At 41.3% G+C, this 24,796-nt stretch overlaps 1 protein-coding gene across 1 annotated transcript in view; it reads left to right on the top strand.

Annotated features, from left to right (window-relative positions):
• Positions 1 to 24,796, top strand: part of LOC140358013 (protein shisa-8) — a 91,701-nt gene that overhangs the window by 60,825 nt on the left and 6,080 nt on the right. The window contains exon 3 of the mRNA XM_072442642.1: positions 24,245 to 24,361. Coding sequence (XP_072298743.1) covers positions 24,245 to 24,361 — 117 coding nt within the window. The remainder of the gene's footprint in view (positions 1 to 24,244; positions 24,362 to 24,796) is intronic.

Here is a 24,796-nt window from a genome sequence, read left to right as displayed (position 1 = left end):
TATATATATATATATATATAACCACAATCTAGAAGTGAGAGAGATGTAGCCTGGATTAACTGGAAAACTTTTTATTTCTAAAGAAGAATGACAAAAAAAAAATATTTGTCAGCTCTTGTGTTTGTTGAATGAGAGTTTATCATCGATCCAGCTGCCCAAGTAATAGAGTACTTGTTCAAACATGTTTCCATCAAGCGTAAGAATAGATATAATTGTTGGGTCACTAGAGTGTCTTTAGGAGAACAGCATACATTTTGTCTTGTTTTAATTCATTAATAATTCTAAATTAACAGTTTTGTTGGATGGAGTTAAAATCCCTTGAAAAATCACATTTTGTCTTGTTTTAATTCATTAATAATTCTAAATTAACAGTTTTGTTGGATGGAGTTAAAATCCCTTGAAAAATCCCTGAATATTACAAATAAAAAAAAAATAAAAAAAAATGAACGGTTTAAAAAGTAAAACTTTAAAGAGCCCTGAGTGTACAGGGTCTTCTGTCCTCCCTCTGACGGATCTAGTATTTATTGAATCCATTGTCAGAGACTGTGTAAAATGTCACTGGACTGAATACATTTGCCGACTGAACTGTGCCAGAAATGTCAAGCATAAGAGAATGTGTTCTATGCATTGATGCTAGCTAGGGCATAGCTAACATTACATGTCTATATGCTAAACCAGTGAGGATGTGGTATAATTATTCGTATGTGTTATGTGGATGTATGTGGAGCACAGCATCCTTAGTGTGGGTGCTTTATAACACCCTGAGGAGGTACACTTCACCGGCCCGTCTCCATCAATAACAAGCTGAATCACATGTTACAAATGTCAGCTGTGACCTTGGCATATGAAATCACATTGCTGCCTTCACAAAGCACTATGTATGCAGTGGTGCAGCGGCGCTAAATTGACTTGAGTGTATTATCATCATAACAGGGGATGCAGGGTTCAAAAGAGAAGGTTTATGCTGCATGGTACTTGAGAGGAGGCATTGCATTGTTGTGAATAACAAGTGCAAAAGAGCAAACAAAATCATTCAGCTACAGTAGTCCTGACTAAGCCTAGCACAAGCTCTAGAGGTGGGTCACATGATCTGCTGCAGCAACCACTGCTCCTGATAGTTGCCCCAGTGGCATGGAAAGATGGGTCAAATGCAGAGGACAACTTTCCCTACAGGAACAATTAAATGTACCTATTTTAAGCTTAAAGGAAAAACCCAAAAATGTGAAAAATATTAATAGACCCTTTTTAATGGAAGAGTATGTACAATTTTGATTTCTAATTTTATAAACATCCTCTCTCTGTCCCAGATATGTACAAAGGACTATAAATTATGAAACACTCATAGAACAGATTGACAACGAGCCCAAGAATTCCCCGCTCAGGAGGGACAATCTAGTTCACGCCCTCAATCTGGGCTTCCTATTTGCTCAACTGAGTCCACATGGTCTTCCATTTAAACCTACCGCACATACCTATTTGGACAATCATAATGTGCTTTGAATTTAGCCATTTTTCAAATGTATGAATCCCATCCAAATTCAGGGAGCTGTTCAGCACATGATAGTGTGTCAAGAAAGGGTGTGAATCTGACTGAATAAAATGAAATACAAAGGTTAATTGTTTGGACACAATTCAGAAACACGACTCATTTGTCACTGCACATTTTGACAGTCTGTAGCTGAGGCGCTGTATAATTAACTACTACACAATTAGCTCAAGTCAGGTGTGCAAATGTCACCGACCTAAGATTACACAAACCTGGCATGGTCAATTTAATCTCCTACAACAGTAACTGCAATGCAATGTGTGCGTGTGTAGTGGGTAGTTTATTTGAGTAACCTTTTGTAAATGTTTTACTACTCTGAGAAGTTATCAGAAACCATACTTTTATAACCTGACTCACACCTGATTGATCTGTGTCTCACACTGAAGTGAGTTCTTCACATGGCTTCACTGAAAGTTACAAAAATACTTCCCGCTGATTGGTCGAAGCGTCACTACAGTGGAAGAAGCAGACAAATCTAAATTGTGTTGAATCCGGTGTTCAGAAAAGCACAGTCCTCTTTCTCATCCACAAACGTACAAAGCGCCATTCTGTGCCAACTAGTCTGTATTTCTACTAAAAAAGGCCGAAGTCTGGCTGACGGAGCAGAGTAAGAGTACTCATGTTTGAGCAAACGTTTTGGTTTCTCTTCCCACTTCTCTCTTTCTCCTCCTAGTCTTCAAGTAACAAAAGTATTATTGAGTAATGTCTTGGACCACTACTTTGTAATTCTTCCAGAGTAATAATAATTTGAAATATAGCCGACAATTGGGGCGCTAACGCACCCCAATTGTCCTTTTATTACGCCTACTGCTGAATCTGTGACGCTGTCACATCTTCTCCCCTTTGTTTTACCATTCAAAAAGCAATTTTATTTTGAATTCTTGGCAAAATGTGCGGCTTTGCCGCACAGACACCGTGACTCTTTGAATAAAAATGTGGATAATTTTTGATGGTCCACCCCTGCAGATGAGTCTCACCAAATTTCAGGTTAATAGGGCTGACGCCCTAGGAGGAGTTTGTGAAAGTATGAAGTGTAAACATGTTCTGGCAATTTCCCCATTGGAATAACATGGGAGGTTTTGGTCATCGCTACGGCAAAGCCATAGCAATTATGACATGGGTCTCATTGACTTTTTTGATGGGGGTGCCAAAATTGAGTTGTGTGTCAAATTTCATATAATTTCGCAAAACTAAACATTTAACCTCCATATAAAATCTGTAGGTGGCGCTGTGGCGCCAAATTCATTTATTTCACTTCAAGTATGTTTAGGGCAAAGAGTTTAACAACTGATTCTAATTTGACGCAATTCGGACTTTATCTGCGCAAACGGCAGAAATGTTAAATTTGGGAGATTTCTGAAATTCTAGCTACAGTTTGCGGCTTCGCCGCACAGAGACCGTGACAGGTATCAATGTAATTTGAATAACTTTTGATGTCCCACTCCTCAGTAGCATTTTCACCAAATTTCAGCTTTTTAGGGCCAACGCCCTGGGAGGAGTTCGTAAAAGTACGACGTTTGGAAAAACTCCCGAGTCAAGCTTAGCCATTTTTGAAGCAATATGGCCGACATTTGGTTGGGCGGACGGCGTTGCCGTAATAATATTTTTTACTTCTCTTGTCACCATCTACCTCTGCGCCAAATTGCATGATTCTACGATCAATTTTTTTTGGGTCATTTCCTATCTCTCAATGCATTTTTGGTACATTTGGGGGCGCTGACGCGCCAATTGTTTTTATTTTAGAAAAGGGAAATAGCCAGAATGTAGAGAGGCACGATTTTTAGAGGTGTGCAAATTTTTGTGACTTTTCGTCAATGTTCACTGGGTGAAAAATAGGGGGGTTGGTCCCGAGAAGAAGAAAGAAGAAAGAAGAAGAATATTTCGATGCGAAAACAATGTTTCCCATTTTTCAAATATCATAAACTATACATTTTCACACCTCATGGTGTGGGTCCCTGGTCACTGACGGGTACTTTGGTTAATTTTGAGTGGGCTCCGCCCACTTTGTGTTTTTGGCCCTCTATACAGTAATAATGTTCAATTTTTGCATTACATGCTTATATGCATGGAACATGCAAGAGATGGGGAACGTATTCGTGAGCTACTTGGCGCAAATGAGTGCTTTATATGGGGATGACGACCGCGAAGCCAAGTGCTCGTTTAGTGCGCACTTTTGCACGGGCTTCGCCCGTTTACAACGGTAATGTTCCATTTTCCCACTACTAATTAGTATGCACGGGGCGTGTATGAGTGGAGGAGTGCGTTAGTGAGTGTTTGGAAGTGGGCGAGCGCGTCACGCTCGATTTCGTGCGCACTATGTGCGCACTATGCACTATGTGGCCTATTAATCTCGTAAGGCCGTGCGAAGCACGGCTGCGAAAGTGCGGACGTAGTGCGCACGAAATCGAGCGCGAAGCGCTCGCCCACTTCCAAACACTCACTAACGCACTCCTTCCCTCACACACGCCCCGTGCATACTGATTAGTAGTAGGAAAATGGAACATTACCGTTGTAAACGGGCGAAGCATATAAAGCACTCATTTGCCCTAAGTAGCTCACGAATATGTTCCCCATCTCTTGCATGTTCCGTGCATATAAGCATGTAATGCAGAAATTGAACATTATTACTGTATAGAGGGCCAAAAACACAAAGTGGGCGGAGCCCACTCAAAATTAACGAAAGTACCCGTCAGTGACCAGGGACCCACACCATGAGGTAGGAAAGCGCGAGCGCTTTCCGAAAATTTATAGTTTGAAAAATGGTAAACATTGTTTTCGCATCGGAATATTATTCTTTCTTTCTTCTTTCTTTTCTTTCTTTCTTTCTTTCTTTCTTTCTTTCTTCTCGGGACCAACCCCCCTATTTTTCACCCAGTGAACATTGACGAAAAGTCACAAAAATTTGCACACCTCTAAAAATCGTGCCTCTCTACATTCTGGCTATTTCCCTTTTCTAAAATAAAACAAATTGGCACGTCAGCGCCCCCAAATGTACCAAAAATGCATTGAGATAGGAAATTACCCAAAAAAAATCTGATCGTAGAATCATGAAATTTGGCGCAGAGGTAGATGGTGACAAGAGAAGTAAAAAATAATATAGCCGCAAGCGGCAATGATCGGCCCTCGCCACGCCGCCGCCACGCCGCCGCCACACCGCCGCCACGCCGCAAGAGGAGGGGGCGCTAACGCGCCCCAATTGTCCTTTTATTACGCCTACTGCTGAATCTGTGACGCTGTCACATCTTCTCCCCTTTGTTTTACCATCAAAAAGCAATTTTATTTTGAATTCTTGGCAAAATGTGCGGCTTTGCCGCACAGACACCGTGACTCTTTGAATGAAAATGTGGATAACTTTTGATGGTCTTGAAGATGAGTCTCACCAAATTTCAGGTTAATAGGGCTGACGCCCTGGGAGGAGTTTGTGAAAGTCTAAAGTGTAAACATGTTCTGGCGATTTCCCCATTGGAATAACATGAAAGGTTTCGGTCATCGTTACGGCAACGCCATAACAATTGTGACATGAGTCATTGACTTTTTTGATGGGGATGCTAAAATTGAGTTGTGTGTCAAATTTCATATAATTTCGCAAAACTAAACATTTAACCTCCATATAAAATCTGTAGGGGGCGCTGTGGCGCCAAATGAATTTATTTCACTTCAAGTAGGTTTAGGGCAAAGAGTTTAACAACTGATTCTAATTTGACGCAATTCGGACTTTATCTGCGCAAACGGCAGAAATTTTAAATATGGGAGATTTCTGAAATTCTAGCTACAGTTTGCGGCTTCGCCGCACAGAGACCGTGAGAGGTATCAATGTAATTTGGATAACTTTTGATGTCCCACTCCTCAGTAGCATTTTCACCAAATTTCAGCTTTTTAGGGCCAACGCCCTGCGAGGAGTTCGTAAAAGTACGACGTTTGGAAAAACTCCGAAGTCATGTTTAGCCATTTTTGAAGCAATATGGCCGACATTTGGTTGGGCGGACGGCGTTGCCGTAATAATATTTTTTACTTCTCTTGTCACCATCTACCTCTGCGCCAAATTTCATGATTCTACGATCAGATTTTTTTTGGGTCATTTCCCATCTCTCAATGCATTTTTGGTACATTTGGGGGCGCTGACGCGCCAATTTTTTTAATTTTAGAAAAGGGAAATAGCCAGAATGTAGAGAGGCACGATTTTTAGAGGCGTGCAAATTTTTGTGACTTTTCGTCAATGTTCACTGGGTGAAAAATAGGGGGGTTGGTCCCGAGAAGAAGAAAGAATAATATTCCGATGCGAAAACAATGTTTCCCATTTTTCAAATATCATAAACTATACATTTTCGGAAAGCGCTCGCACTTTCCTACCTCATGGTATGGGCCCCTGGTCACTGACGGGTACTTTCGTTAATTTTGAGTGGGCTCCGCCCACTTTGTGTTTTTGGCCCTCTATACAGTAATAATGTTAAATTTTTGCCTTACATGCTTATATGCACGGAACATGCAAGAGATGGGGAACGTATTCGTGAGCTACTTAGCGCAAATGAGTGCTTTATATGGGGATGACGACCGCTTCGCGGTCGTCATCCCAATGTAAAGTGCTCGTTTAGTGCGAACTTTTGCACGGGCTTCGCCCGTTTACAACGGTAATGTTCCATTTTCCTACAACTAATTAGTATGCACGGGGCGTGCATGAGTGGAGGAGTGCGTTAGTGAGTGTTTGGAAGTGGGCGAGCGCTTCGCGCTCGATTTTGTGCGCACTACGTGCGCACTTTCGCAGCCGTGCTTCGCACGGCCTTACGAGATTAATAGGCCTCTCGCCAGCTTGTGGCGCTCGGGCCTAATTATTACGGCAACTCCGTCCACCCAACCAAATGTCGGCCATATTGGTTCAAAAATGGCTAAGCATGACTGGGGAGTTTTTCCAAACGTCGTACTTTTACGAACTCCTCCCAGGGTGTTGGCCCTAAAAAGCTGAAATTTGGTGAAAATGGTGCTGAGGAGTGGGATATCAAAAGTTATTCAAATTACATTGATACCTGTCACGGTCTCTGAGCGGCTAAGCCGCAAACTTTAGCTAGAATTTCAGAAATCTCCCAAATTTAACATTTCTGCAGTTTGCGCAGATAAAGTCCGAATTGCGTCAAATTACAATCAGTTGTTAAACTCTTTGCCCTAAACCTACTTGAAGTGAAATTAATTAATTTGGCGCCACAGCGCCCCCTACAGATTTTATATGGAGGTTAAATGTTTAGTTTTGGGAAATTATCTGAAATTTGACACAAAACTCAATTTTGGCATACCCATCAAAAAAGTCAATGACTCATGTCATAATTGTTACGGCTTTGCCGTAGCGATGACCGAGACCTCCCACGTTATTCCAATGGGGAAATTACCAGAACATGCTTACACTTTATACTTTCACCAACTCCTCCCAGGGCGTCAGCCCTATCAACGTGAAATTCGGTGAGACTCATCTTCAGGTGTGGACCATCAAAAATTATCCACATTTTTATTCAAAGAGTCACGGTGTCTGTGCGGCAAAGCCGCACATTTTGCCAAGAATTCAAAATAAAATTGCTTTTTGAATGGTAAAACAAAGGGGAGAAGATGTGACAGCGTCACAGATTCAGCAGTAGGCGTACGAAAAGGACAATTGGGGCGCATTAGCGCCCCCTCCTCTTGCGGCGTGGCGGCGGCGTGGCGAGGGCCGATCATTGCCGCTTGCGGCTATATTTACTATTACTCTTACTCAAATACCAGTTTTAGCTGCTCTACATGTCAAACACAAATTCAATCCAGTCGCAAGTTGGCACTTATAACGTGTTTAACCGATGGCTTTTAAGAATGGGCTCTCATTCATAAAAGAAAACCTGCGTTCTTGCTTTACATTTTTCAGTGCCATGGCCTACATTCCAGAAACAAGATGACGAGGTGTGATTATTCAAAGGTTGCTGGACCCATATGTACTTCCATTCTTTTCTTCTATGCACCCTCTTCCAGTCTGCATCTCTATTCCTCTGAGAAGGGCCCAGACAGAGGAGCCAGCTGCCACAATGTGACAGAATCCACAAATCATAGCCTTGGGGGAAGGAAAAACAGGATAAAGACAGAATATTGTCGGGTTTAGAGTAGCAGTAAAATATATATATATACATAGGGAAAAATAGGAGGAGGAGAGGTGCTTGAAATGGTTTCTTATGTGTAAGTTTACTTGCTAGAAAGGAGTTGATTGCAATTTTTACTTCAAACTACAACAAAAAATTTCAAGGACTCCATACAAGGATCTAACAATAAACAATACTCTTGTTATTTGTGATAAAAAAGGAAGAAAATAATCATTCATGGTACATTTGTATAATTGTAATAATCATTATCATTATACCACCAGATTAACAAAGCTACTTTAACGCTATGTCCTCTTCTAGGTTCTTACAATTCTATTATAGTTGTTTGAACACAGAACTTATTCATCATTATTAATGTATTTTTAACTTAAACACTTGATGTGTATAGTTGTTTGAGTATATTTCCATTTTTATACCGTCAGCAATTTGAATAATTAACGTGACATTAGAGGTGGGCAATATATCAAAATGTAGATGTTGAATGTTGTTTTTACAATAAAGTGATCACTGTTTATTTCAAATCCACAATTCAAGCCGCATGAACTAAATTCAACATTTATGTTGTTTAGTCCTGCTTAATTTTTATATGCATCCAATCAAACACAAGCACAAGAAAAAGTAACCAATGACAGCACTAGGTAAGCAGGATTTGTTAAACAGGATCCAATCGGAGACAGAGGAATATGTTTCTGAAAGACAGTCAGAACAGCCTATCAGTGAAGAGAACAGGAGACTGTGCAGATCACAGACAGAACGTTGTGTGAAAAGTGTAGATACAGACGCACTCCTAACACAGCTCCAGGTGAATTTGTGACACTCTTTTGCTTTCTATATTACTATACTTTTTTGATCTGTTTCATATTTCTTTTACATGCTCTCTGTCCCGTGATAAATCATCTTTTGTCTCATTTTTTTGTCCATCCCCTCTGCAGGATACAGTAGCCAATTAGCAGTTTGAGCAAGGCATGGACTTAGACTCTACCACCACCCCCAATTCTTCCAAGCTCCCAGTGTCCCAGGTGGCCCCATGAGCGAATGACCTCAGCTACACCGTATTAATGAGCAGGAGCCACAAACACTATAGGCTGTTGTTGGAGTTGCTGGCAGAAAGGTTGACGTGAAGGTCGAACACTGAACAGGCCCTGTACATGGCTTTGTCAGTGAGCTCTTGCATGAAGGAGCATCAATCAGAGTTAGGCTTGGTGGGTGAGCGCTGAGGCAGGAAATTCACGCTTTAGGAACAACGGTGAAGAGCTGGCTCTACATCGACAAGACAAAGGGACAAAGTGAGCGCTGGTGGAGGGAAAAGTGTGCTGCAAAACCTTCGGGCAGCCCACATCAGAGAGTAATTGAGGCATGGACAGGACTAGTTCCCTATGGTGGAAGGAGACATTCAAGAACAGGATAATGCAAAGTTCCGAGGTGAACTAATGGTTAGTTTAGCAGTTGGCTAATCAGCTAGCTTTTTATTGTCCAAAATGATCATTGCAATAGTAAAAAAACAAAAAAACAAAAGAAAACACTAAAGGCAATAAACCTCAAAGCAAGAAGGTCCAATCGGGATCTAGAGTAGTTGGGGTTTTTCTGTTTGCATGTTCAGGAGTTTGCATGTTCTTCATGTGTCTGTATAGCTTTTACCAGATGCCTCAGTTTCCCCGCCCAATAAAATCCTGTACATACACAGGTGCTGTCTAAGTGATGATTTTTGCTGATCATGGCATGGCTTTGAGTCTGTTTAGTTAAAGGTTGAATGGACGATTTTTTTGGCACAAATCTGAGTCTTATTTCCTCGTGGCGTGGACTGCCGATTAGTCCTGCCACGTATCAATCATAAAACGCACCTACCGCTCACCTGCAGCCGCGTGTGGCTCGTCCCACATTTCCGCGTGTCTAAGCGCATTGATCTATCATAATATAGTTCCCTCAGTGTACGGGACAAAATGAAGACGGAGAAAGACAGTTCGAGCTGACTCTGAAGTAGACTGAAATCTACGGGAGACGAGAGATGCGATGCAATCCGTTGTGCTAATAAACAAACGCACGTGTGTGTTGTATCGGTCCGCACGGGGGAGTGCGCATGCGCACTTCCGCCTGCGTTCTCAAATCGCCGAAAGACAATATAATCTAATATAAAGGATTTCAATGATCATTTTCATTTGTCGTGATTATCCCTACTGCCAATGCAGGTGGAATTGCATTGTAGAAATATTTAATTATACTTATTTATTATGAAGCAACGTTCTGTATTGAGTAAATATAATTTTCAAATGATAATCTGTGTAAATGGTGGAGCCATTGGTTGTTCTGTATTCAAAAGGAATGTGATAGATGTTTTCCTGCAAAAAAGTAAAATTATGTCGTTGTTGTATGGCGGTTGGCATCCAAGTGTTGCATTACCGCCAGACTTTATTCCTCAGACTTTGTCGTATTCTTTAGAAGTTTTTCTTCCATTACTTTGGTGTTTCAAAGCCCATGAGTTCAAAGCACGTTAGAACATCCTCTTGCTCCTCATCCTCGGCTCAGTCTCCAACACGTCTGGCAAAACTGTGAGGAGACCTTGCTCAACACCCGGTCTGGAGAGACGGGAGATGGCGGAGGAGAGTGGATCGGGGATGGAAGACGTTCTGGACGGCGTGGAGGAGCAGCCTTTTCTGGCTGCACGTGCCCGTAAACGTAAAAAGTCCCTTAGCTCGTCCGAGGGTTCTGGGAATGAGCAGCAGGATGAGGCTGAAGCTATTGATGTCCGGGGTGAGAGCAGAGACTGTAAGGTGATCATAAAGCTTGCACAGGATAGTGCATCCTTTAAGGAGTGGAATTCAGTGGCATTGTCAAAGAGCCTGACTGTAGCTGTGGGAGTGATCAAGAGTGCGAGTGTCCTTAGAGATGGCTCGCTGCTGGTCGTGTGCAAGGACGCGGCTCAGCAACGGAAGGCGATTGGAACTAAACGTCTGGGTGGAAAGGACATTCTTGTGTCTAATGCTGAAAGAAACACGGTCAGAGGAGTTATCGTAGGCGTCCCTACGGCGACGTCTGTGGATGAAGTTAAGGAGAATTTGACGGGAGTTACGGTGGTGGACGCTAGGCGTTTGAAGGTGACCCGGTTTGGGGTAAGATGTGACAGCTTGTCGGTAATGGTAACACTTGAAGGGAGGTGCCTGCCTAGTACGGTGTTCATTGGGTACATGTGCTATAGCGTCAGGCCATATGTTCCGCCGCCCCTGCGTTGCTTTAAGTGCCAGCGCTTTGGGCATATTGCAGCGGTCTGTAGAGGGAGGCAAAGGTGTGGTAAATGTGCAGGAGATCATGAGTATGGGAAGTGTGACGTGGGTGCAAAACTGAAGTGCTGTAACTGTGGGGAAGAACATAGCTCTGCCTACGGGGGATGCAGGTTTAGCAAAAGAGCTGCTGAGGTGCAGAAAATAAAGGTCTCTCAAGGTATAACCTATGCAGATGCAGTCAAGAAAGTTTCAAGTAACAAGTTTAGAGTAAATACAGAGAGAGGAGCCAGCGCTGCTCCCGGCCAGGGCGAAATGAGAAAGGCCAGCGTGGCTCCCAAGAAGTGTGAAGGTTTCAAGAGTGGAGGTCCCAAGTGTGCAGGTTCCAGAATTAATGAGAATACCCTGGTTGTGGATAGAGAGGATTTTGTACTCTTTATGGTGGATGTTGTAAACTGTGCTGCTCAGACTCAAAGCAGAACTGAAAGGATCAGGATCATTGCTAAAGCTGCAGGGAGATTCCTTGGAACAAAGGAGCTTGATTGGGCAGATATAGAAAACAGGCTAAAGGCGCTAAATGGGAGTCGGAGTGATGGGGGTCTGCTTTTGGGGAGTCAGAGTGATCAGAGTGACGAGATGGGGGTGGGGGTGGTCTCCTGTCCTCGCCCAGTCTCGTAGACGCACGGCTACCAAGCAGGGACATCAGTGGACATATTAAAGCCTATAGAATGAAGCCTAAAGAATAAAGCTGTACGGTGGAAGCACCGAACGTCAAAGAAGGAGAGGAAGATGAAGAAGAGTCTCCCTGGAATAAAGCCGGTTGGTCTCTGAAAAAACAACAACTATTCTAGTCACAAAGACATATCATGACCTCATGGGCTTTGTGACACCAAAGCAATGGAAGGAGTACTTGTTGTTGTTGTTGTTGTTGTTGTTGTTGTTGTTTTATGGCGGTTGGCATCCAATTGTTGCATTACCGCCAGACTTTATTCCTCAGACTTTTCGTCCAAGTTACATTACTGTTGTTGTTGTTGTTGTTGTTTTATGGCGGTTGGCATCCAATTGTTGCATTACCGCCAGACTTTATTCCTCAGACTTTTCGTAGTCCTTTTACGGACTACGGCAGAGTCTGAGGACTACGACAAAGTCTGAGGAATAAAGTCTGGCGGTAATGCAACACTTGGATGCCAACCGCCATAAAACAACAACAACAACACGTCTGGCGGTAATGCAACACTTAGATGCCAACCGCCATTAAACAACAACAACAACAACAACACGCCTCAACTCTATAAACAATTACCCTGTGCTATATAAGTAAGCAACTACAGCCTCACACAAACCCTGTGACTGGAATGTAAGAAACGTTCCGCCGATTGAACTCCCGCCCATTATCCCGAAACCACAAGTTCAACCCGGTCCTTTCTCTTTGTCCCAGTACAAATATAGGGTCAAAATGAGACCGCTGAGTGCTGTCTGCATCTAATTATAAAGATAAAATTATAATTTTATCATCTATAACCAGGAAGTAACACTGGTGCGCTGTTAGCATGTGATACTCCCTAAATAATTGGCATTTTGCCCCTAAGCCCTTACCTTAACCAAATGAACTCCTCCTAAACCTAACCTTAATTCAAACCCTAAAAAAAAACTTTAGCCAGATCCATCGCAGATAAAATCCAAAATATTTAGGAAGTATTGTTAGTAGGGCTACATGTATCGATTATTTTAGTAATCGAGTAACCTATCGATTATTGTCTTCGATTAATAGCGTAATCTGTAAAAAAAAATTAAAGTCTGTAACCAATTTTTGGAAGCATATTATATTTTTTTTAAAGAAACATATTTCATAGTAATAAACAAATACAGAATTTCTGCTTAAAATAACACACTGTATTCTTTATTTCATGTATGGGCCGCTGCTAGCCATTTGGTTGCCCTAAACAGTAATGCTCAGTGGTGCCCACATGCCCCCAACCCACTTTAAAGGAGTAAAAATACATAAGAGTTTGATGCCTGTAATACAACCTTACAATTAGACTTATTTATGAGTTGTTGTTTTTTTTAAATATTGCAAAAATCACAATCCTCTGGGGGCTCTCAACCAAGACGTATTCTGTATTCTGGTGCATTTTAGATATATTAATATTATTAGAAACTCATTACTTTAGGTTTATTATGAGGGCCCCCACAGTCCCTGCTGCAGAGTCACCGCTCCTGCTGCAGAGTCACCCGAAGCCCGTTTCCTGCTCTACAGCAGATCGAGGCTCTAGAAAACACAGCTTGCAAACTATTCACGGTTTCTGTTGCATTTATGAAAACACCATTGAGACATTTGTAAGAAGAAATTGAACTTTGGCTTTGCGCGCGCAAAGTCAATTATCTAAAGATAATTTTGCTCTTTGTAGTTTGTAGAATATGTATGTGAAGTTCCCAGTGGTGCCAATGATCTGTCTTTATCTGTTTAAACTGTGGCTTGTGTAGCTGTCCGTGCACATCTCAAACTTCATATGGAGAGAGGTAGCACTTTGTCCAAGTTTGAATTGATAAAAACTAAAGATTTACAGACAGACAGACAGATTATGGCTACTGAATGCTCCCTATTTAATTGTAAAAGAACAGTGCAGCACAAATAGTCTATGTCGTTCAGTCCAAACAGCCTGGTCAGGTTGGTGCCCTTTGGTGCGCTTGATGCCCTATGCACTGTGTGCTACCTGCGAAATGGGAGCGGCTTTCCCAAAACAGTATTTCACTTCACCAGTCCAAATTGTTCTGTTAGAATATAAAATAAAGGACTATTTAATTTGTTAAAGTATTGGTAAACTGTTACAGTAGCTATGAATTAATTTACGTTTCATGTCACATCACTTAGAGGATTTTTGGCGAGCAATCTGAGTCTCATTTCCTCGTGGCGTGGACAGCCGAGTACTTCTCCCACAGGTCAATAATTCCCTGCGTCCTACTGCACACCTGCAGCCTTGTTCCCAGGATGGCAGCACGTTTCCCTGGCTGCGTATGCGTGGTTGATATGCCGGTGTGTGTTTAGCAAATTCCTTCAGTGAACAGCACAAAATGACGACAGAGAAAAACTGAGTTCGAGCTGCTCAGAAGAGACGGAAATCTGCTGAGACGAGAGATGTGATGAGATCCGTCGCGCTAATAAACAAACGCACGTGTAGCAGCGGGGCTGTAGCGTGTTTCCGCATGAGGTTTAATGGTAGGTGGCGTCTTGGAAACAACAGGAGGGTGGGGTATTTAATCACTTGAGTTCTCAAAATGGCAAAAAAATCCTCTATTATTCCTTTAAATAAAAAACTTTGTTAGTGAGGCCAGTGATGTGATGAACCAAGGCAGGTGTTTTGAGCTGTAACTCTGCAGTCATTTTGCAGCTTTACTGTGTGCTGTTCACTTTAGCCTCTGTGTCGTCACCCTGTCATTGCAGAATGTCTGCTTCATAATTGTGGTCCTCTGTGCTCTTTCACACAACAAAACTATGTTTTGCAGTCACACTCCTAAATTCAAAACATGCCACTCTCTCCTCTGTTGTGCTTTAGTTCCCGCAGGTCTGCGCAGAACAAGCTCTGTGTGAAACGCATGGGCCACAAGTAGTTTTGTGCGTTCTGCGCACCAAAAATTCTTGCGGTTTTAGTTAAATATGTAAAGTTAACGAATCATCCAGGCAAAAAAATAATAAGCAATGCTTTTTTTAAAATCAAATCACTCAATTCACTCAATTAATTGTTTCAGCCCTAGTTGTTAGCATGCTAATAAGCTCTAGCAAAGTTAAACTAATTGAATGATTACGATGCTAGAGAGTAATGTAGTAGTAATGTTTGGACAGCTGCAAACAGTTTAAAAATTATGACTTCTGTTTTTAAGACACTAAAAATCAGTTACAGCACCTTTAAAAATGGCAAAGACAGTCGCTATTACAAACCATATTGTGCAACCTCTATTTCACTCTTGCTACAATGCCTTGTATTTGACAAAAAGCTGAAACGCCACAAGATTGATACGAAATAAACGAAACCCCTGCCTTTTCATTTCTGACTGTACGTGTAGACCATTTTAAGCTGCTTCTTCCCCACTACAGGACCTCTATTAAAATTCCCAATGTCTCTCCCAGTGCCAGGAGATGTAATAGGGCTGTTGAGTGAAGGACAAAGGGGCTGGCTGCAGGTTTTATAGTGCACTCACTTTGGGAATAGGAATGAGACCAGGCCTGTACATGCATACCACTGCACATGTCTGCTAAATTATAGGGTAGTTCTACTTTAATCATGGTTAGGTCTTGGTTTAGACCTGGTTTAGTCCCAATTTGGTTAAGTTCTGGTTTCAATTTCTCCCTGGATTAGTCATTGCTTAGTTTAGACTTGGTATTCAAAGTTGGATTAGTGATTGTGTAGTAAAATCAAGCTGTGGACTATTATTTAGATGCGGCCGAAAACATTCAGCTCGACCCGGCTCACACTTGTGCACAAGAAACCTACTATACAAACCCATCCAGGTCCCACAGTATGTCTGGGCCATTCCTGTACAGCCGCGCACTAGAAGCACCCGGAATACATTAACGAAACAAAAGTTTCCAAGATCTGTGCAGCGTTTTAGTGGCACAAGTATTTACATGATGCTTTAGTGTTCTCACTGCTGTTGTCAGAAGCACTTGTCCCTAATACTTTCACTAATTACATTCACATCTATCTCATTAACCTGGGTGTTAAAATGTTTTGTCTTGAGAGAAAAGCAGTTTTGTCTATTTCTTGTGTCTCCACACTGACTTATCCTCATCTTCCTTCTCTGATCTTCGCGTCGGTTCATTTAGTGCCCCAAAACGCAGCCCATTTCAAGGTTTGGTGAAGAAGTTAACATCAACTCATGTTATGTTTCTGACTTCCCACTTTTATTTTGTGTACACATGTGTAGACTATTAAACCATTTTATAAAATGGCGTCAGAACAACCTGCGCTGACCCCGTCAGTGACTGAGATGAGTCACTGACGGAGGAAAAGCCGTGGTGGTAACATCCGGAAAAAGGAACATGAGAAACTAGAGAAATACCAAGGCCTCAGAGAGGAGCTGGAGAAGGCCTGGAGCGTGAAGGTATCTGTGGTGTCCGTAGTGATTGGAGAACTTGGGACAGTGACCCCCAAACTGGAAGAATTGCTTGAGCAGATCCAGGAAAAACATCTGACATCTCAGTCCAGAAAAGTGCAGTGCAGGAACAGCAACAATACTGCACAGAACCCTCAAGCTCCCAGGTAGAGGACCCGAGCTTGAACGGGGACCACCCGCGGAGGGTGAGGTGAGAGTATACATATTTATCTGGCCTGTGCCCCAGTACAGCTAAAGATCTTTTGACGTTCCTGTTCATTAGCCTTTATAATGTGGTTGGCCTGTATTTCAATATTGGTAAGCATTAAGCATTTGGGCACATCGAACATTTTAGTGGCATACCCAATATGTAATTTTGGCCCTTGTTCAGCCTAGGTTAACTTAAGTCATTGGTTAATCCTTGTTTTATGGTGCAGTAACGTTGCAAAGAGGAATAAGTCCTGTCATTGTATACACGTGAATAAATGATTTTCAGATAATCATCAGGTTTTCTGTAAAATGTGCCACAGCCCCTCTTTCTTCATTCCCCATTCAGTAAAGTGCATGTGTTTTTCTGCTTGCGTCCCCACCTCCCATATTCTCCCTCTGAGTGGTATCAGCTCTAATGCCTTTTCTCACTTTCATCCTTTATTGCATTTTTTATGCAGCATCAAAGGTCTCTTCTGTAATATTTCAGGAAGACGCAAATATGCACAACCCATGGCTTTTCCTCATATCTGCATGCATACATAAATAGTTAACCCAGTGAAAGGAAGCCCTTTTTCTAAGCCTCTGAGCATAGTTAGAAGAGGTCCTCGTTTCTGACCATGATGGGTTTGAAAATTCAAGATTATAGAAAACATAGAATGCACCTAACAATTTGCTGCTAAACATGTTTGATATATTATACAACTGTTGTTACTACCAATACTACCAAATTCCTGTTTTCCCCTTAACAGTTAGATAATCCAGTCCATGATTGCAATTTATCACAAGCCCAAATAGTATTTGGGCTTGAATTTTGTGTTTGTAAATGAATGTAGCAGATTATAGCTAAATATAAAAGGTAATTAGTATCTAGAATAAAAAAGCACATGTATTTTCTGATTAAACCAAACGCATGGTCAATAAGAAGAGACTGATTCAAGCTCCCAGTGGATGTCTTATTATTTGGCATTTTGACATCTTGACTAACAAAAATATATTTCAGTTTTAGTTAACAAACACTAATACACAACAAAAATTGGCTTTCCAACTATTGTGTACTCAGCCACACATGGAGTCAGTCTACTTAAAGCTTACAAGCCTATAAGCCTACTGTATATACACACTGTAAACGAACATGAAACGCTTGAATATTGAATGAGTCTGACGTGTGAAGTGTGTTTGTCAGTGTTTGGGTGCATTTCATAGTTTTGTAAGAAAAGCCCCAGGGCCTGCTTGGCCTCTGAGATGATCGGCTGTGTCCAACACTAAGAGAGCTTCAATTATTCAGCAGCTGCCTAAGTACAGGAGCAGTGCTACCTGTGACTACCAGCCATTACACACATAACCCCAGTACTCTGAAATGCCCTCCAAAATGGGGAAGAAACTGTTCTCATTCAATACCCTGTGCTGAATGTCCTGTTTCATAAGTTTCATAAAGAACATTTTGTAAGTAAATAATCTGGATGTGCAAACTGTTTTGTCAGAGAAAGACATTAGTTAAAGCAATGTATGACTGCTTAAATGCAGCTTCTCCCCTCTGTTTTAGACTTTAATGCAGAATTACATAACATTTCCACCTTATTAAATGTATTTCTAAGTCCCTGCGATGGTTAAATAGGTATTTTCGGGGAATTTGACGAGTCCGTCGCCTTCCCCTGCTGGATGGAGATGGCCAAAGTTACTTAGTTCTTTTCGAGAGCCGATACTCTGTCAGACAGGAGGTCTGTTTAGGTCTGACCATCTGATTGAAGTCAAAATCTAAAAGGAAACACCCTCATGGCGAAATTTTGTTTTTTTGACATTTGGAGCAGATCGATAAAGTTTCTCATGAAACCTTTCTGGATAATGAGAACAGAATAATGAAGAATAGATTTATGCACCACCACAGAACAAAAACAAAAAAATAATCTGTTATCAGTGGTACTAACAGGATGATTTGAACCGTTTTTTAAAGCTGGCAACTGCTCAAAGTACTGAAAACGAGCAGATCACACTTTCAGTTATGTATTAAAAAAGTGACAGTTACGACTGAACTGTACTGAATATTATTATTAACTGCTTGTGTCAAATACTAGCAGTGGTGCGGTCCATGGTGCAGACAAACCCCAGCTGCCATATTATAACAGTGTTTTATACTCTCCCTTCTAAACAAACAAAAGCCTTGTCACTGTGCGTTTAAGTGCTTGTATCTGTCATCTCCATGATGTAATATAGTAGATTTGCAGTCAATACAATGCAGTAGGTATGCTGAGCTAAAGGCTGTAAATAATGGTGTTATCCTGGGATAAGCCCAGGTTTACCCTTCACATGGGCCCACGGAGACGCATTGAAACAAGTCCTTTTACTCCATTGAACACAGAAAGAGCGGCGTGAGGAATGAGGCAGCACAATCAGCTCCTGCTCGCAGCCATTTTGTCAGACTCTTTATATGTCTGTAAACACGGCCAGTAAACTTACAGCAATTTGCCCGAGCACACAGCGAGTCAACAGGGGAAAGTTTATTACCAGTACCAAGATGTCAGAAGCTTTTGAAGTTATAAGAGAAAATCAGGCCTGTCACAATAATTATTATATCACATGGTTAAATACTGTAAATGTGTTTTTGACTCGCTTTTCATATTCCTTAGTGAGGAATTCTGTAACACTTTATTATAACAATAATTTATTAACTTTAAAAAAGAAAGTACGAACAAAGACTTAAAAAAATATGTAAGAATGATTCAGGCTTAATAACTGGTCCTAACCCTAAATCCTAACTTTACCTCTTACTTAAAGGAATTTTGGAGGATCTTTTGCCGCCAAATCTGAGTCTCATTTCCTCGTGGCGTGGACAGCCGAGTAGTTCATTCACATGTCAATCATAGGACGCAACTACTGCACACCTGCAGCCTCGTTGGCTCGTCCCCAGCATAGCAGCACATTTCCCTGGCTGCGCATGCGTGGTTGATATGCCGGTGTGTGTCTAAGCGCATGGATCTATTATAATAATACTTCCCTCAGTGTACAGGACAAAATTAAGACAGAAAAAGACAGTTTGAGTTGGCTCAGAAGAGACGAAAATCTATGGAGATCCGTCACGCTAATAAACAAACGCAAGTGTAGCAACGAGGCTTTGTGTGGGAGGGGGGAGCGCGCATGTGCACTTCCGCTTGAGTTCTCAAATCAGCGAAAAATCCTCCATTATTCCTTTAAGTAATTACTGAGCCTGAATCTTCTTAATTTGTTCTAACTATTTGCTCATTATAAATTACGGCTTGGCCCATGTGTTATTCTGCTAATTAAGGTGTAGTTATAATACAAGGGTACTGGATGTTTATTTGTGTAGTGTAGTCTCATTATGGATAATAATTTACTACCAGAGGTTACATTAACTGAGAATTCTCCATCACTGGCAGACTTCAGCTGTGACAGAAAAGTCTGGAGGCAGGCTGTCTCTTTGACAGGTTGAAAATCAAACTATTGCATGCTTGTTCTTGACATTCATGTTTAAATCATATGAACACAAATATTGTTGAGGAATGTAGCTGCAGCGGGTGTGAAAGAGACCTAGTAGGTGCATTCATGTGTCGTACACGTGTTGGTGCATGCTGCAGATATACAAATGTAGATGCATAAAAACATGGAATATAGTCTCGCTTAAAGGTCCCATAACATGCAAAATCGACTTTTCAGAGCTTTTAACCTTCTTACATTGCTATTTGTGTTTCATATATGTACCCAGAGTGTTTTTTGATTGATTCCCGCAGTTTTTAGCTATATTACAGACTATCTCCTTTCAGCGAATCGGTGGTGGGGCAAGGCCGCGTCATAAGGGCAAGCACGCGTCACCATCCCCCCTCTCCACCCCCCTCCCCTCCCGCCTCCCGCCTGCCGCCTCCCGCCCCCTTCCCCCCGGCTCCGCGCTGCTGTCTCCCTACAAGCCCATTCCGGAGTTTTTCTGGTTCGATTTACGACGAAACACGGCTCAAAGAGGCCCAAAACGTCATTAATGATATCGCACTCTTTACTATTATCACAATGGTGAAGGTTTATGTGGCAGTTGATGCAGCAACCGGGAAAATAAACGAAGAGAAGTTCTATCCGATACCGAAAAACCAGGAAATAAGAGCGCGATGGACATAAGACTTATACATAAGACATATATATATATATATATATATATATATATATATATAGATCTATAGATATATCTATATATATATATATATATATAGATCTATAGATATATCTGTTCTGCGCACGCTGTAGAATAAACACCATATTTATTTAGTCTCAAAGTAGTGTTGATCTGAAGTTCTATTGTTTCTCACTCACTGGCGCGGAGCGGCGCAGCGCGGAGCAGACAGCTGTGGGGGACACACTACGTCACGGGTGGGCGGGGCACACACGCGCTCTGAGACTACGTCACGGGTTGGGCGTGGGAGCCAGATCGCTCTTCGCAAGGGTGGGGGCGAATATCAAACCAAGCCGTTTGCATTTCCGGGTTGGTGAGGGGGTCCAAGGTCTGGATGATATTTCTTAACTATTATGTTAAGGGTGTTGCACAACCCTTATTATTATCAATTATACACTTAGGATAGACTACGAAACATGAAAAAAGCATGTTATGGTACCTTTAACTATGTGTGTTCACTTCATTAGTTTGTACAAGATGAAGTAGAGGAGTGTGTGGAAACAGATGAGCAGGTGTGTGTGTGTGTGTGTGTGTGTGTAGAGACGAAGGGAGAGGCACAACAGTAAAAACATAATCAAGGAATTTTATTTTTTCATAACTATATTATTTTGGTTAAAAATTAACCTGTTGATTACCATTTTAATTAATAATAATAATTTCATTTAATTGTTGTTCAAATCAGGGACGGCCTGTGAAAATGAGATTTCTACAAAAGATGAAGCAAAAAAGATGCAGCTTGAGAATGTCTTGAATGAGTATGTATGAGTGTATTTACAAGAAGTTACCTTTTTCATTGAAAACACACATTTTACACATTTCATTTCATTTCGGGGTAACTACTACTTTGTCTGAGTCATAAAAATCAAGCAAATACCAAGTGTCTAGTTAAGAAAATTATGATTCAATTACTAAATTAGCTAACGAGTATTTAATTGATTAGTTGCAATTAATCAACTTGTTTCAGCTCGTGGTCGAGTTCGCACATATGCCTGCCGTGTGGGGCCGCAGTAGTACGGGTTGTCTTTTGACCCGTTCGGGTTGGGGCGGGACAGGTTCAGGTTCAGTTCCTCATTAGACTAATTTCTCCTTGAATATAACCTGAATTGTAATAAACACACAGCATTTTGAAGCTTAACATAAGGAGGACATGTCCATACTGTTCCCCCTGTCCTTGATTTCTCCACGTCTGGCTCTGCTCCTGCCCTTGCACTTAAGAGTGAGGGAGATAGAGTGAGCATGAGAAATAAAGATGCAAACTCCCAGTTCCTTTTTAAATGATTATTAGTCATGCTGATGACTTTGTCATAATGCATCATTGATCGGCTGCAGATCCTACATGTTGCCACAAGTTTAGAGATTTCAGGTACTTTTTCAAACTGAATCGAAACTGTAGTCAAAATTACACTGCATTTCAATACGGGTTGGAAAAAACCCGAGCCACGCATCACTAGACTGCAGCGCCGTATGTTCGGGTCCAGCTCTCTGTAATTTGCTGCATGTCATTCCCCAGGCTCGTTCCCATTTCACACTACACTCCCCTGTCGATTAAAGCCTACAGGTAAAAAAAACTCCTTTAAAAAAAAGAAGAAAAAGAAGAAATATATTATCATAACAAGCCTTTATATTACTGTGCAAAATTTGGATTGCGTTCCACACAGCAGAAAGCTAATTAGGCAATTGTTTTGACTACACACACATAATCACTTTAAAAAGCCCCAGTCTTTTAGTTTCTGTCTTGTTCACCTTATGTTAACATCCTCAATTCCAAGGATTGTATGTGTTTTATACATCAAAGCTGTGGTCAGTGGTGTCATTTGCTCCGTGGATGAGAAAATGGTAGAAGCCAGAGAGGCAAAGACTCGAGACTCCACAGCAGTCGCCACTTTGATGTTGAGCCTTGCTGAATTAGGACATCACCAGCGGAACTGCATCTGCACACTCACAGACAGAGAGCGAGAGCTGGAGTGCCCCAAACAAACAAAACAAATACATGCTGGCAGAGAGCATGCATGGTGAACGCGAGAATGCACATACAGAGAGCGGATACACAAACATCACAGTGCGCGTCAACACATATAAGCCTAGAATATTCTCCAAACTAGTTCACTCCCTTTGTCTCAGTAAGATCATGCATATTCAACTGAAATTCATTATATTCATGCACAGGCAGTTTCTCCTACTTACACTTAATGAACATGATTTTAATTCTTCCTTTTTGCTTCTTGGTGCATTCAGGTCTAGAAAATGTATGCTTTTAGCTGTGAATGACAAAAAAACTAAATATTTCTGTGCAGAGGGACAGTTGATAGGCTTTGAATCATGCATAATTTATATATTCGCGCATTAAATGTTGTAGGAATCTGGTGCACTCAAAATTCAACCTTATATTTTCAGTTACAAGCTAGTGCATAGAGCTTTAGGACTTAGAAATGCTGAAAAAAGACAATTAACTGTGTGAGAGGGGGAAAAAACAACTCTCCCTTAATTCAAGCCGTGCAAGAACAATCCTGTGGAATCTTTGCACCAATTAGTTTTGCTGATGTATCTCAAACTGGCTTTTGTTCTTATCTGGCACATATCCACTTCTAAGTCCCACTAATACTAATACTATGCTCACAGTTACCATGCATACACGTCTGAGCTCCTGCGCCTTCTTTGAAAAGTAATTTCATCTTTCGCTCTGCTGAAGGTCATTCACTGAAATATGTATTTTGAAGGTGTTCCAGGATGAATGGACAGCGGCTACACGCATCCCGCATTAAATTACAACGCACATTGGTGGCTCTCCTCGCTCTGGGGGGTCCTCAGCGTGGTGTCACCGTTGCATATCAATTACACGGGGAAGTGCAGATTCATTTCTAATTCAATCAGTCAGGGCTGGTATCACATCCCGGGCTTGCTGCTCCTCCATTACTTCCTCTTCACTTCAGTCTATAAGAGTTTTCCCCAGTGAGACTGTATAGTTTAGATTAAATGCTTGTACTGTTGAAAATACCTTGTAAAATTGTGCTACAAAAAGTTTTCATTTATACAGAAGAGTGTTTCTCAAGAGAGAATTTAGCAAGGGCTACTTGGAATCATTTCAGCCTGACAAAGTGAAATAAAAAATAGTAGGGCTGCAACTAACAATTATTCTAGTAGTCAGCGATTCATTTTTTGATTAGTTGACTAGTTACATGTTTATTTCTATTGTACATTGATATTTTTAACTATATTATCAACCAAATAAAACATGCTAACTGAAGGCGTCTAGAAAGAGAATAAAGTGTGTCATTATGATGACAATCAGAAGTGATTTGTACTTTGTTGACATTTGATTTAATAATGAGGATGTCTTTGTTATAATGTCTTTGTAGCCAATGATATGACTTAAATAATAAAATAGCATTAAAACAACAGTATAACAGTAATAATTGTAATTGCTCAAGCGTGTTTACCCACTTCACCAAAGTTTGGATAGTGATTCCAAACCAAAGTGCCAAAAGCCATGTTTTGACTGGTCCTGTACGGTTTTCTTGTAACGTCTCGGGACATTGTTAATGCAGAATGTGTTTCCATGCAGAGAGTCTGTTACATGAGCAGCTAACGTCATCCAAACATAACAAATGTTTTCTTATTAAATATAATCTAAACTGAACCGTAAAAAATACCTTTTATTCGTAAGACTGATCTAATAACCTGGAGGCCGCACCAGACCGCTGTGGTGTCCGGCAAAGATGTACCAGGCATAATGCTTCACAGTGCTTCCCTTAGATTTAGACTGCTTAAATAGGGAACATTTAGAGTATGCAATAAAGTCATTGAGGAAGTAAAGACAATGCCTGATTGAGGAGCCTGCCAAACTCTGCAGATTCACATTGTTTGCTAACTCTTATTGTCTGTGTTTCTCTTCTCTCTACAGAGCACAACCACTTAAACAATGCATCCTTGTCTCCCTTGGGCCGGACCATGGCCTTGTCTCACCCCCACAACAACCTGGGAATGGGCTTCAATAAGTACACATCCCTCAAAGCTCTGGGTGAGTGCACACTACAGCAGAGCACAGATCAGCCTGAGTCAGGAGGGGCGTGATTAAAAACTACACTAAAGCACATGCTCCGGAGCACAATGGAGCGGGGTCAGGGTCCCATTAAGAGAATGGATTTTTTATGAGTGTGACTCTCATCAGACCACCTCCGATCATGACAGAGGACCACAAGATGTAAACCATCTTGACTAAAAGCATTATGCAGTTTGGACTGTGGTGAGATGGTCATGATCAGATCTTTTGAACGAGTTAAACCGGATCTCATTTTTTGTTTTTTCACTGAAACACAAGTAACATCATTTATACTAAAATATTTTTGCAAAAAGTTGTAGTTATGTTTTACTTTTGTTACTAGGGATGTCTAGATTATTTTGTTAATAAATAGTCGTGATTATGGAGGTCACAATATAATCTTAAGTACCAAAA

The sequence above is a fragment of the Eucyclogobius newberryi genome, unplaced genomic scaffold, assembly GCF_026437365.1.
Source record: "Eucyclogobius newberryi isolate DKJ021-1_F unplaced genomic scaffold, fEucNew1.0.hap1 SCAF_13, whole genome shotgun sequence".
Classification (NCBI taxonomy): domain Eukaryota; kingdom Metazoa; phylum Chordata; class Actinopteri; order Gobiiformes; family Gobiidae; genus Eucyclogobius; species Eucyclogobius newberryi.
Note: the sequence above shows the minus strand (reverse complement) of the source record. Positions and strands in the feature narration are given on the sequence as shown.